General features: G+C 54.5%; 1 protein-coding gene across 1 annotated transcript in view; it reads right to left on the bottom strand.

The window, feature by feature from the left end:
* Window positions 1-14,001, bottom strand: part of HMCN2 (hemicentin 2) — a 52,502-nt gene that overhangs the window by 13,722 nt on the left and 24,779 nt on the right. The window contains exons 33-58 of the mRNA XM_062591312.1: window positions 13,887-13,995; window positions 13,239-13,408; window positions 12,922-13,076; window positions 12,334-12,430; window positions 11,750-11,845; window positions 11,128-11,304; window positions 10,596-10,750; window positions 10,078-10,201; window positions 9,610-9,785; window positions 9,202-9,298; window positions 7,811-7,930; window positions 7,320-7,481; window positions 6,617-6,898; window positions 5,856-6,023; window positions 5,574-5,687; window positions 5,280-5,366; window positions 4,516-4,707; window positions 3,825-3,998; window positions 3,324-3,437; window positions 2,852-2,994; window positions 2,506-2,656; window positions 2,053-2,271; window positions 1,627-1,740; window positions 1,312-1,499; window positions 1,056-1,152; window positions 32-193 (exon numbers count right to left, since the gene is read on the bottom strand). Coding sequence (XP_062447296.1) covers window positions 32-193; window positions 1,056-1,152; window positions 1,312-1,499; window positions 1,627-1,740; window positions 2,053-2,271; window positions 2,506-2,656; window positions 2,852-2,994; window positions 3,324-3,437; window positions 3,825-3,998; window positions 4,516-4,707; window positions 5,280-5,366; window positions 5,574-5,687; window positions 5,856-6,023; window positions 6,617-6,898; window positions 7,320-7,481; window positions 7,811-7,930; window positions 9,202-9,298; window positions 9,610-9,785; window positions 10,078-10,201; window positions 10,596-10,750; window positions 11,128-11,304; window positions 11,750-11,845; window positions 12,334-12,430; window positions 12,922-13,076; window positions 13,239-13,408; window positions 13,887-13,995 — 3,843 coding nt within the window. The remainder of the gene's footprint in view (window positions 1-31; window positions 194-1,055; window positions 1,153-1,311; window positions 1,500-1,626; window positions 1,741-2,052; window positions 2,272-2,505; window positions 2,657-2,851; window positions 2,995-3,323; window positions 3,438-3,824; window positions 3,999-4,515; window positions 4,708-5,279; window positions 5,367-5,573; window positions 5,688-5,855; window positions 6,024-6,616; window positions 6,899-7,319; window positions 7,482-7,810; window positions 7,931-9,201; window positions 9,299-9,609; window positions 9,786-10,077; window positions 10,202-10,595; window positions 10,751-11,127; window positions 11,305-11,749; window positions 11,846-12,333; window positions 12,431-12,921; window positions 13,077-13,238; window positions 13,409-13,886; window positions 13,996-14,001) is intronic.

Here is a 14,001-nt window from a genome sequence, read left to right as displayed (position 1 = left end):
TGCCGGGCCCTGGGAACTCATCTGGACGTACCTGAGGTGACGAAAGCTTCCTCACCAAGCTGCAGAATGTGGCCGTCCTTATACCATATGATCTCCACATCCGGGTGGGATCGGACATCGCACACCAGCGAGACGCTGCCGTCGACAACGCCATCAACGCTTTCAGGGTTTGCGCCCATGATCCGGGGTGGTTCTGCTCCGGCCCACCCCAAAAAAATAATTGCAAAGGGCGACCATCACTGCTGAGGCTGAGCTCGTGCTTCCTCACCTGCGTGAGGTGATGCATGCACACACCAGGCACGGACTGCCACAGCCTGTCCACGGCTAGGAGAAGAGCTGGGACATAACGGGGCAGCTCAGATGCTGCAAAAGCATCCAAGAGCAAGCAGAGCATGGGCAGACAGAGGAGAAACCCAGCTGCCAGGCATCCCCAGCAGAGAGCACTGACTTCCCGCTCACTGTCACTGCTGGAAAAGCAAACATCTGGCCCCTGCCTTCTTCAAAGATCACCCGAGAGGGCAGGCGTCCACATGTGAACACCAAGCAAGCCCCGATCCTTGCTCCCCAGGCACCTTGAGAGCTGGGGATGCGCAGTGAGGTTTAAAAAGCAGTGATGGCCCAAGTGCTCCTGCCAAAACAGCACGAGGAAGAAACACGCACCAAGAGCCTCCTGTGGTCGGACCCCAGCACCCTGCTGCTGGGCTCCCGAGGGCAACTGCAGGCACATAGTGGGTTTTTCAAGCAAATTTTGCTTTACTTTCTGGAGTGATGCACTTAAATAAACCTGCAGGTGCCTTCCCAACCTCAAGCAGTGCAGCCTGAGCTCTCTGGCCACCAGCAGTTAAGCTTGCTTTCAGGCCCCCTGTGCCTTGGCCTCCTCGCGTAGCACAAGCAGGAGGGGTGGGAAGTGCAGCAGGATGAAGGCATCCAAGCAGATCAGGAGCCACGTCAGCTCTGTGATGGCTCTGGCAAGGGCTCGCTGGAGGACTCGAGCTGGCAGAGAAGGAGGGGAGGTGAAGTGGTGACCAGGAGAAGGGTCGGCCAAGAGGACTTACCCTGCACAGTGAGGGCAAAGTGCTTCTCAGCAGAGCCAGCTGGGTTCTCAGCCACGCATGTGTAGCTGCCCTCGTCGCTCGCCTCCACTGCCACCACCTGCAAAGGAGGAGCAGAGCCCTGCTGAGGCTCACAGGGGCTCCCCACAAGCTGGGGAACTGCCTGGGCTCCCTCGGGGAACTGGCACTCTGCAAGAGGGGAGAAGGTGCCCCATCCCTCTGCCCAGCATCTCTCGTATCCCCCCAGGGTGATGCTGACCTGCAGGACCTCGCCGTCCTCCAGGAACTGGTGCCGTGGGCCAGCCACAATGGGGACATCATTCCAGAACCAGGAAACTGCAGGTGCCGGGTTCGCAGTGGCTTCGCACTTCAAGTGGATGGTGCTGTTGGCAGTGGCGGTCACCTCCTCAACAAGGTCCTCCATGCTCCCATGGATGACAGGGGGAGCTGGGCCAGGGCGGCAAGAAGCAGGGAGTTACAGGGCTCCTGCCAGCACTGCTGCCCCACGTGCAGCCCAGCACTGCTGCCACAGATGATGCTTACCCAGGCCAGGCCCCACTTTTCCCATACTCACTCAGCACCTCAAACTCATAGTGCATCCGGTCCTCTCCCGCGTCGTTGGCTGCCTCACACGTGTACCTGCCCGCATCCTCCTCCCGGACTGCGGGGAGCTGCAGGACCCGGCCCCCTGTGGCGCAGGGCAAAGTTGGGGCAGGAGGGCTCCCCGACGCAGAAGCCGTGGGGCAGGCCACCTCAGAGAACAGCATGCTCCCTCAGGGTCCTCCCACATCTCCCTCCGCAAGGCCCAAAACCTTGCGGTGCGCAGCCACCTTTGTGGCCCTGGTAACACCATGCCTTGCATACTGGTGGGATCTAGGGGGCAGGATCCAGCCCCACCACACACTACGGATGCTCTCTACCTATAGAGCTGCTCCAGAAAACCTCCCCAGCAAGAGTCCCATCCCTCTCAAATTGCATGCTGGACAACTGTGCCCATTACCTAGCAATATCAGCACTCCCTCGCTGGAGGAGAGCGGCTCTCCATCCTTGTACCAGGTGAGCCGGGGGGGTGGGATGGCACTGGTTTCACAGTAGAGCGCAGCAGGGTTGTCAAGTACAGCCTGTCGGTGCTCTACCACCTCCCCATCCTGGTCTTCTTCCCTGTAGAGGATCTCAAAGGCCTCATTGGCACTCCTTGGCCTCTGGAACAGTGGTGGCACTACAGGGACAGCACTGTGGTTAGCTGAAGAGAAGGGGGGCTCACACCCACTCAGCTGCAACCAGAGCACCTGCCTCAGGCCTAGTGAGATACCATTTGTCAGCATACATGAACCCTCTTGCTGCCTCCTTCAGTCTTCTCCCATGAGGGACCCAGCTAAGGACCTCTCATGCTGAGACACCCACTTATCTGGGCACAGGACAGCCACTTACTTAGTTTTCCACTTCAGCCCACCTTGGATATGCACACTGAAGTCCTTGTCATCTTCACCCACAGCATTGGTAGCAACACAAGTGTAATGCCCCGAATCTGAGACGCTGGCTGGTTTGATCTGAAGGATCTGTCCTTCGTTAAGGATCTGGAGGTGACCAGCACTTACCAGGAGCTGGTGTGGGAACCCCAGCCCCGAAGGAAGATGAAGAAGATGAATTACAAAAAAAAAAAAAAAAAAAAAAAAAAAAAAAAAAAAGAGGAGGATTACACACTAGGGCTTATAAAAGGTATTTTTTTTTCCCCCTACATCTACTCGGCAGAGTTTCCAAAATGGGCAGCTCTTCCCTGCCTGTGGTTAGGGCCTCACCTGCCCGTCCTTGTACCACTGGATGGTTGGCTCAGGAACAGCCCAAGATTCGCACTCCAGTGTCACGGTGCTGTTGACCTTGGTTTTCACTTCTGTCACAGCAAATTCCCCTGAAGGGTCATCTTTGGCAATCCAAGGAGGAACTAGTAGGGAGATGGGGCATGGCTGGGGTGAGAGAATAGTCCTCTAATGCCCTTGCTCTGCCCTAATCCAACAGGCACACTGACAGTCACAGCGACAGGCAGCACCTCAGAGTGCCCCAGATAGTACTCTTTGCCCTCCTCAGAGGGAGGCTAGAGGCTTTTTGAGGCCTCGTGCTGGCACACGGGTGACAGAGATGGCACCAATTGCAGGAGGGAAGGTGGTAGTGCAGTGGTCTGGGGTGAGGCAGCTGGAAGGGAAGTGGCAGTGCCACAGGTTATAGTTGTAGGGCTACAACCAGAGCCATGCAGGACAGGGAGAGCTTACGGACCCAGGACCTTCACAGTGTAGTTCTTCACAGCCTCCCCAGCCTCATTGGTCACGATGCAACTGTACGTGCCTGCATCCTCTTCAAGGGCATTCAGGATCTGCAGCCCATGGCCACCTGGGCAAAGGAGGAGTACTGAGAGTCTCCCCCCCTCACAGCCAACTAGCCCCATACAGCACAAGAGGACACCTTTAAGCATCTGCTAATCAGCTACAAACCTGACCCAAGGCAGTCTAATACTCTTTTAAAGCCCAGTTTTAAGGCCCATGAAAACCAGCGCTGTCTCACCAAAGCTGCTAAGGAGGCTCTAGCTAGTGTCAGACAAACTGTGCAGGAAACAGCAGCATCTGTCCAACAGCTTGAGCCTGTTGGTTATTACAGGGTAGCAACTCCTCACCACCCTAGACCATAGCCAGATCCAGAAGAGGCTCCACTCCCACCCCTGAGCCATGCAGCAGGAGGGAATCTGCAGTTGCACAGAGCCACTAGACACCAGTGCAGTACCAGGGAGCAGATGAACATTTCTAGAGGCTTCAAGGGGAATCTCGTCCTTGAGCCAGGTGATGTTGGGAGACGGGTAGGCCAGAGCCTCACAGATGAGGGAGATGGGGTTGTTGATGATCACAGTAACATCTTCTCTGGTTGCATCGTGGGCCTCTCCAGGAAACATGGGGCTGACTGTGGGGGCAGACACTTGTTTGTGTGGCAAGAATTTAGCATAAGCACCCATTTAGACTTCCTGATGCTTTACCCCTCCACCACAGACATGACTCAAGTTGAGGGAGTCTAAATTGACCATTGCAAAATGCACAGCACATATAGCCACAAACCTAACTTTAGCAGATGCTGTCCTTGAAGGACAACAAGAAACCCAGAAACGTAGCAGAAACACAGAACCTTCCAGAAACCTTCCAGAAACCCAGGGAACGTAGCAGAAGTACTCCCCACTCCCCCACTCCCACTCCAGCCACTATCAGATACGGACCCTAGACTAGAGTTCGTCTTGGGCCCCTTATGTCCCTTCACACAAGTCTTATGAGGGTTTCATAACTAGTCCAGGAATTCAATTCATGCTGCAGGCTGTGAGGCTCAGAAATCTTCACCACCTACCTGGGGCAGACCCTTAAAAAGCCCTCAAAGTCCATGTCCCCTACTCACACCAGAGACACCGCCTCTATCCAAAGGCATCTCATACCCAAAACATATAGCAGGTAGTGCTTGGTCTGATCTGCCACAGAATTGGAGGCCACGCAGGAATAGCGGCCAGCATCAGAAAGGCTGGTCTGGGTGATGTGCAAGATAGACCCATCGGGGGAGATGGAGTAGACATCTCGGCTAGTCAGGGGATGGCCATCTTTCAGCCAGGTGATCTTAGGCTGGGGGTTGCCTGTGCAGAGTGGAAAGCAGGTTTCAGCCTTTGTGCAAAGTTTTTCTGCATCTGCACACAGCCTGGGTGAGGTCACTAAGCTGGTGCTCTAGAGCCTTTGTGGGAGGCGGGGACAGAAACTCAAGTCCAGAAATACCACAGTCTGGATTTGTTTTTTTAGAGACTGCTGGACAAGCCAGTGACAGAAAATAAAGCTGTCCTGTGTAGGAGGTGATTGATTATTCCCATCGCCAAAGGGGAAACCACATTATAGGAATTTTCTATTTGGGAAAGATTGAAGCTTATGTCCTTGAACAAGCTCCCAGTGTGAGCGCCCTCCCTTGCATCCAAACCACTTCCCAGGCTGCCCAATTGCAAAGCCAGAAACTATCTCAAGAAAGCTATTCAGCCAGTCTTAGCTATTAGTATGTCATTGATTGGAACAGAAGCCTGGGAGGCCTCCAAAAAGATGAATAACCCCATATGGAGCACTGTCTGTTTGCTCCATGCACCAGAAGGGAGACTTGGGTGAGTTGCTTCCCAGCCTCTTCTCCAGTCTGTGCATTTTTCCCATTCCCCTGTGCAATGCTCACCTGTAGCCAGGCAGGACCAGGTGACGGGGTGACCCTCGGGCACTTTGATGCTCTCTTCCTCATCCACACCCTCAATGTGAGGAGGAACTAGGAACACAAGCCATTAGGGATCTCAACAGCTGGCCAGCTTTGCTGGGTCAAATAAGAGCCTCTTAGCTCACATGCTAAGGCACAAAAGACCCAGGACTGCAGCTCCCAACAACATACCAAATCTTAACTTTGCCTATCTGTGGAAGGGTAAAAGCTCTGATACCCCACCAGAAGTCCTGCAGCAGGCAGAGACCACCTTCTTACCAAGGACCTCCACGTGGAAATCCCTCCTGGCCTCTCCAGCCACATTACTGGCCAGGCACGAATAGAGGCCTCCATCCTGAGCTCGCGTGTGAGCAAGCCTCAGCATCCAGCCCCCTGGAAACATGAAGCAAAGAGGTCTCAGGGCCCTGATCCAGGACACCTGCTCATTCTTGCAATGCTCCTGCACTGTGGGAGCTCTGTTGCATTTAACCCTATCGCCATTAGGGTGGAACACAACCCCAGAGCTCTCATCCCTCGCTGTGTCCAGCATTCACGTCTCACCTGAGAGCACATGCATGTGCTTGCTCGTAATGATGGGAGAGCCGTTCCAGAACCAAGTGACAGTGGGTGGGGGAACACCAGAGGCCTCGCAGGTCAGCATCAGGGCTCCATGAAGAGACACACTAATGTTGGTTGTTGATCCTGCTCCTTGAATGAACTCCGGAGGAACTGGAGGGACAGGAAGGGATGAACATCCATTTGCAAAAGAGCCTCCAAGAGAACAGAAGAGTGAGGCAAAGGGGGCAAACTGAGAATCCTACTTGTTCCCATCCTCATGCTTGCATAGTTTGAGGACAAAAGCCCAGAAGGACTGTAACCATCTCCTGAGGCTGTAGACTTCAGAGCTGTTATGAGACAGGTGTCTCATGGCAAGTAGGTGCCATTTATCTGCTTGCCCAAGCCCATGCTTACAGATATAACACCAAGACAGTCACACGCTCTGAGCAGCCTCACTCCTTTTCCGGCTAAAGTGCATGGTTCTTTGACCCACAGGATTTCCCTGAGTCCTTGGAAAACAGTGACAAGGCAGTCATCTTTGCTGATGCTGGACTGAGGCAGGGGGACACCTCCTACTACGAGCTGAAGGAGCCACTTCTGCCACTATGTTGCCTGGAGCTTCTTCCTCCTGTTCAAAGACCCTTCTGCCTGTCAGCTTCTTGCCCACTCTCGTACTCTACCAGATGTGCAGTGGAGCATCACAAACCTTCTCCAGCCTGCTGCTTCCACACATCCCAGCAGCAAGCCCCTGCCTGCATCCTTACCATGTACAGCCACATCAAACTCCCTCTCCTCCTGCCCCACGGCATTCGTTGCCAGGCAAGTGTAGCGTCCCGAATGAGTGACCTCCGCCTTCAGGATGCGCAGCCGCCTCCCCTGGTCTGTAAGTAGAAGCCCGTCCCCCTTCACCACAGGCTGCCCATCTTTCACCCATGTGACGGTGGGTGGTGGTGTTCCCACAGCCTCGCACTCCAAAACCGTCTCACCAGCCTTGACCACAGAAACCTTCCTCAGGGCTTTGCTGCTGCCTCGGATCCTCGGCAGCGCTGTGGGCAAGAGGCACATGGGACAGAGGCAAAACTGTAAGCATTCCCCTAGGTCTTATGTAAGCAGAAATAAAAGCGCCATTGGTCTGTACAGTGGAGGTGGCAGCAGCAAGGCAAAGCAAATCCAAGTGGGTGCAATTAGTGCAATTGGGATGATGGAGCAAACACAAGCTGAGACCAGCTTGGAGCCGAGAAGGAAGCTGGAGGGGCAAAGACAACCCAGCTGGCACCATGCTTTCCAGAAACACCAAGGCAGTGTACAACAGCTGTGAACTTTCAGGTCCAGTTGGACCCTGGATTGAGACAGATCAGACATAGAGCTTAGAAGAGGCCTCAGCACCAGAGCCTCGAGATCCACGTGCAGGAGCATACACGGCTGCCAAAGCAGAGCTTCATGTCTCCAGTACCTTCCCTGACTCACCATGCACCCCTAGGTGATACTCCTTGCTGCTGCTGCCCACAGCATTCCTGCATTCACACGTGTACAACCCCTTGTCCACCAGCCGTATCTTCTCAATGTAGAGCATCCTCCCTCCTGCAGAGACCAGCTCCGGACTCCCTGGCTTGGTGGCGAGGATCTTGCCTGCCCAAGGAAGCAGGAATAGCACCCCTCTCTCAGACTCCCAGCAGGACCACCTCCCTACCCATAAGCATCTAAAGGTTAGCTGGATACTGCTCACAGGAAAACACTTCTTGCTCCAAGGAGACCAGTGTGCAGTGATTTTATGCTCAATTATGTCAACAGCAAAAAGCCAAGACATAGGCTTTAAAACAGCTTTGAAATCTAGCCCAACATTTGCTAGCACAGGGGGCTTCTATCCCACACAACTGGCATCACCTGCAAGGATCTAGTCTTGGGTGAGTCAGTATCTGGGTAGGGTGGGATGAAGTTCAGGGGAAGAAGGACCCTACCATCCTTCCACCAGGTGAGAGTGGGGAAGGGGATCCCATGGCACTCGCAGACCAGCTGAACAACCTGCCCTTCCAGCACCGACACAGCAGCAGGCTCTGCCGAGGAGAACGATGGGGGCACTGCATGACACAAGAGAAGAGGAGCAGCTCCATTACCACGGGGCCTCGGGCATGGCCGCTGGGACAACAGAGCCAAGTGTGACACCAGGACAGGTGACTTGGTGGTACACGCTTGGGGAACAGCACTGTCGAGCCCCTTGGGGGACTCGTCTCTGCTCGCTATCCCTGACTTGAGGCTCCTCTGGGTCTTACACAAGCAGCTAGTAGCTGGTACTTACACAAGTAGCTAGTACCACCACTCTGCACTGGCTCCATGTGGAAATAATATTGACTTTCCAGATATTTAATATGAAAGATACTTTTGACTGCACATGGCCTACAGCACAGGATGACCGAGCATCCTGCACCAGCCAGGCTGAGTTCAAGTTGGCCAGACACAGCCTTATTAGGCAGCACTACTCACAGTGAAGGTTAGCTAACACTTTCCATTATCAGCCCTTGTTTTCAGTTGCTTATAATTACAGCTAGCTGGAAAATGGCAACTCCTTCCCAGGAGAGACATTAGTTTTTGGAAGAAAAAAACCCAACACCCAGAAACGCTTGAAAAACAAAAAACAGCAGAACCCAAACAATCCACCCGAGCCAGGACACCAGGCCAAACATGCAAACGTTTCCCCAGGAAGGGATTTTAAGAACAAATGTGTATTGGGAGAATTGGATTTTTTCCATTCCGTGGCTACCTGCCTGCAGCACTTCCACCAACTAGCCTAAAGCATCCCTGAGAAAAGCCAGGCCCCGCTTTGGCTCTCCAGCTAGCCGAGGACGTGCTGCACCAGCTGCAAAGCTGCAAGGGTGTTTGATTTAAGCAAGCGAATGTGGCTGGTTCCTGTCTTGGCAGCAGCCTGGGAACCATTAGCATCTTCCTGGCTTGGGCAGGCAGGGGAAAGGAGCTGATACTTCCAGCACCCTTTATATTGTCCAAGTGTAAAGAAGTGACAGAGAAGCACTGGTAAAGGCAAGGAAATATTTTCTTTCTCTTGCCAAATTTTAGAAAGACAGCTCTTCCCCACCATCACTGAAGTCTCCCCAAAGGGAGGCTCATGCAAACATTGGCTTTTGCCTTCTGATACCTATTCTTGTAGGGAATTCCCTACCAGCTCCAGCTGCATCATTTTGCAGAGCATTAACTTTTGGGCTTAATATTTTCCAAGCTAGTGAACTACCTCAGCTGTAAATTATACATACATATGCCTGTACACACATACACACACATGTGTGTCTATGTATTATATTTTCCCCTAATGGGACATTTCAGCTGCAACAGCCCTTACCCCACACATCAAGGTTGTAGTGATTCTCCGAGTGGCCCAGGTGGCTGGACATCTCGCAGGTGTACCTGCCGGCATCCTGCACGTCAGCTCTCTTGATCTGTGGCAACAAGCAACGCTGGAGCATTCGCTCTCCCTGGCTTTTCTTAGGGGCTGCAGCAGAGCTGGAGCCCACATAGCCCCTCAGCCAGCTGGAGATTTTGGGTTGGTACTGGATGAATCTGTCAGGGCTCAGGACAAGGAGCAGGCTCAGGGCTTAGACAGGGCTGTGAACAGCCCTTTCAGCTGTGGTGAGTAGGAAGGGAGGCTCCCCCATCCCCATCTGCCACCTCCTGAGAACAGGCATGAATGGACGAGGGTCTTGGCACCCTCATTTCCCCTCCCATCTTCTGAAGCACTCTGAAACATCACCTGGAGCATGGTCCCCTCCGCAGACAGCTGCACTCCTGGCTTTGGTGTGAGCAAGTGCCCATCCTTCAGCCAGCGGGAACCATGAGGAGATACCTCAGGGGCCAAGCACTCCAGAGACACAGACTGGTTGACAAGGATGGAGATGTTCTGCTCTTTGCCCAGGGCAGTGGGTGGCACTGGAAAACAACCACCCCCGGAGGAGATCAACAGGGAAACACCTTCCCAAAACTATCTGCTCAGTTGGGGTGTCCCAGCCACACTGCCCCATCCCGCCACCTTTCCAAGCACCTGACACCTCTGTGCACTCACCATGGGACAGCAGAGCAGCCCCATATGCCCTTCCCAGCCTGTTCAAGGGGACCCACAGCAGCCACGGACGTCGCCTCTGAGCGTCGTGGCCAGCAGTCACAAGGAGGGAGAGGGGAACCCCGGCAGAGCCCATAGGTTCTCAGGGAGAGCAGTACTCACATTGCACTTCGAGGGCAGCCTCCCACCTGTCCTCTCCCACAACACTGCTGGCCACGCACACGTACGTCCCCGAATCCAGGAGGCGAGCGGTTGGCAGGGACAGCACGTGCCCACCAGAGATGATCTGTGCTCCCCCCAGGCCCGGAAACAGAGAGAGCCCAAATGAGCAGAAAAAAAACCCAGAAACATGCAGCCAGCTGGGCCGCAAGCCAGCAAACAGGGATAGGGAAACAGATTGGCATAAGCCTGCTCGGAGCCTGCCTTGCTGCGTCCAGAGGCCTTCCTGTCCTCTGTGCAGCAGGCTCACTGCTCCCCTCCTCAGCTGGGGAGCCCAGCCCAGGAGCAGAGCTCCTGCTTTCCTTGCAGAGCCCCGGACTGAGTGCAGGGGCAGGTCCAGGCAATTCTGCATCCACTCCTCCCTGGCAACGTGGTTCTTAAAAGTCAGAATGGGGAAGGAGAGCGTCTTTGCATGGCCTGGAGGCAAGCAAAGCAAGCAGCTCCATTTCAAGGAGTCTCACCTGTGGCCCATCCACCACCATGCTGGGCACAGGATTGCCGTCCTTCAGCCACAACAAAACTGGGGCAGGGACCCCCGTGGCATCACACTCCAGATTCACCGGCTCATTCATCACCACTGTCACAGGGCTGGGGCCAGATGTGATCCGTGGGGGCACTAGAGAGGCCAAAGCAGGCACTGAGCATCACCAGAAACACCAGGATGCAGAAGGAAAGGCTGGTGACCGAGGCAAGAAGTGCACCAAGAGTGCTGTGATGTGGACCGGCCTTTAGGGCCTGGTTTTCTGGAATATTTGCTAGGATGGACATGGGTGGGGGGAGGATTTCATGGCTGGAACCCCCTGGGATGGCATTGCCTTCTGCAATCAGGGCAGAGAAGAGAGTCTCCACTAAACCCATCTTCCATAGACAGAGGAAGCATGTACCTACAGGCTGCGTTGGCCCCGTTGGCCTCATGCACACACACAGGGCTGCCAGTGGGCAGCACCCAGCTCTCAGACATCTACAGTCCTTGCCCCCTCGCAAGGGACTCACCGGTCACCTGCAGGCTGTACCAGAGCTCGGCGCTACCAGCCTCATTGGAGGCCACGCAGTGATAGCTCCCAGAGTCAGAGGTCTGGGCATGCTGGATCTCCAAGTGCTTCCCATCTCTGGACAGGACGAGGCCTGGCCTGGCCAAGAGCTGCTCAGGCCCCTTGTACCAGGCTATGTCTGGAAGGGAAGCAGAGAGCTGAGCTGGAAGGAGCAAGACTGCCTTCTCATTTCACCAACAGGACAGGTGCAGGGGATGTTTGGGGCAGGTGGCCTTCGTTATTCAGGGGTGTGCTGTGCCTCAGGGCTTCCCCTTAGCCCTGAGGCTCGGGCACCTCCTCTGTTGTACTCCAGCGTGGTGCACAGGAGATGAGGATTTCAGACCTAGGGAAGCTCTGGGATTCATGCTCAGCCATCCATCAAAGCTTGGGCTGTAATACTGAATTTCCTAGCTGGCCCCCAACACCTTTATTCCCTAACAAGTATCCAGCATCTCACCCTGAGGTCACCAAGGTGTCTACAAAGAGCCAAGGGGCTGGAAATGGCAATGCTGAATTGTCAGAGGAAAGAGGAGCCCCAGGAAAACTGAAGTGTAAGTAGGAGCCAAGGGAGAAGACTGAGTTACCGGGATTCGGCACCCCAGAGGCCAGGCACTGAAGAGATGCTGTGGCGTTCTCCAGGACAGTCACGTTCACCTCACCAGGTTCAATGTTTGGAGGCACTGCAACACAGCACCAATGGTCATCAGCTCTGTATGGCCTGCACCAGCTGCAGTCATGTGGGGGGAGATGGCCAGGAACATGGAGGACTTGCGGCATGTCCTTAGCTGACAGAGCAACGGGCTGGGAGCTGCACGGTTGCACTTGCTCCCTTCTCTGGGACTGCTATGCAAAGTACATAGCAGCGGAGATGACACTAACATCCTCAGCTTCACTCTGCCCCAGGTGGATGCCTAGTCCCAGACAAACCACTTTGTCTCACTCTCCCTTGCAAGGCTTCAGGTCTAGGCTGTGAAGAGCTGCAGGACATCTGGTGCGGGTGCAACTAGCCCCTGTGCAGTGCCTCTGCTGCTCACCGACTTGGCCTTGCTAGCAGAAGGCCAGCAAGCAGAGGATCAGGATTTATGGTCCTGCTTCTCTGGGTTTCTTTGTTCCCCAGGGAGAGATATTTCATCCTGTCAGGATCTCAGCTCTCTGCCCGCTTTCTTACCCAGGACCTTCACCATCACATCTTGCTTGTCCTGCCCGGCAAGGTTCACTGCAACACAGGAATAGACTCCTTCATCCATCAAGTCAGCCTTCTCAATCTAGAGGCAAGAGAAGGGATTCCTGGTTAGCATCAGTCACACATAAGCCCAAACTAGACCCCCTCTGCTCAAAACTGCATGAAAAGACCTTTACTCCTTCACTCACGGGAGCCTCACTTACCCACAGAACCCTTTACAACATCTCTGATGTGCCTTTCCAGCCTGGTTTTCCCATATCTGCTATCCCAAGGCTAGGTTTCTCCTCCAAACATTTAGCCAGCCCAACAAACCCAGCTAACAAAGCAGGGTTTGCCCAGCAAGCCTATAGCGGAGGCCACATCAATTAGTTGTGTCCTCAACCTGCTCTGAGCTGGGCTCCAGAGAATGCAAAACCCCATCATGACACCCCACCTGCCCTAATCTGCGTGCCCCACCTTCCTAGCACCAGTTTGAGCTTCAGCTCAAATCCTGCCGCAGAAAAGCCTTGACACACAGCTCTGTGTCAGTGTTTCTGTATTTGACCCTCATCATCTCAAGTACAGCCTCCCTACCTGGAAAAGGTGGCCTGTGGCAGGCAAGAGGACCCCATCTTTCCACCAGCTGAGCTGTAGAGGTGGAGTGCCAGTGGCCAGGCATCGAAGGGTCACTGGCTGCCGGAGGGCCACACTGAGGCCCTCTCCCTCCACGATGCTGACAGATGGACGCTCTGGCCAGGCAAGGGAAAAAAAGTGGGGCTGGGGAAATTCATTCTACCAGGAAGCATCCGTAAGTACTTTCCATTCCTTCTCCCCATCAACCCCTTTGACCAGTCACATTCTTCCCAGTGTGCAGGAAGGGTAGCACATCTCTCACCAGATGTTCTGCTCACCTTGCACCAATACCCACACCTCCGCCTGGGTTCCACCTGCCTCATTGCTGCCCTGGCAGACATAGAGCCCCTCATCGCTGAGCCCCACATGGGGAATCACCAGAGTCCTGCCATCCTCAGACACCACCACTCCGTCCAGCTCATCTAGAGGGTGACCATTCTTCAGCCACCTGAAACAAGGGGAGCAGGAAGCAAGTCCTCATCTCACACCCTGTTTCTGCCCACCAAAGAGGGATCTGGTGTACAGCAGGGTGCTGACTGCAAGGACTGTGTGGTATCTCCTGAAAAGGTGCTGGCAGTGCAAGATCCTGGGGGGAAGGAAGGGAAATGGATGCATACCTTTACAAAGTCACTGTAGGAAAGTTTTGTCTGGCTTCTTCTGATGAATACTTCCCTCTCTTTACTGGATATATCCTCTGGGGGCTGGTGAGGGGGTAGTGGGAGATATTTCCCAAAGGGGAAGCTCTGTGCTTGTGCCCTAAGGGACACCCCAAGCCAGGAGTCCCTATCGCTAATCCTGATCCCCTTCCTGATCACTGCAGCATCTTTGCATGCCCAGCTGCAGAGCATCCCCAGGACCTTACATAGCTCCTAAAGGAAGGTCGAGGTGATAGAAGCAGGCTCCCCCAGCAGCTCTGCGGTACTCACTGGACCTGGGGTGCAGGGAAGCCCATGGCGTGGCAGCGAATCTGCAGGGAGTCATTGGCAACCGCCGTCACATGGCTTTCCCCATTGCTGATCAGCAGCTGGGGGGGAGCTGGGA

This window comes from Rhea pennata, chromosome 18, assembly GCF_028389875.1.
Source record: "Rhea pennata isolate bPtePen1 chromosome 18, bPtePen1.pri, whole genome shotgun sequence".
Taxonomy (NCBI): domain Eukaryota; kingdom Metazoa; phylum Chordata; class Aves; order Rheiformes; family Rheidae; genus Rhea; species Rhea pennata.
This window is presented reverse-complemented; position numbering and strand designations above follow the sequence as displayed.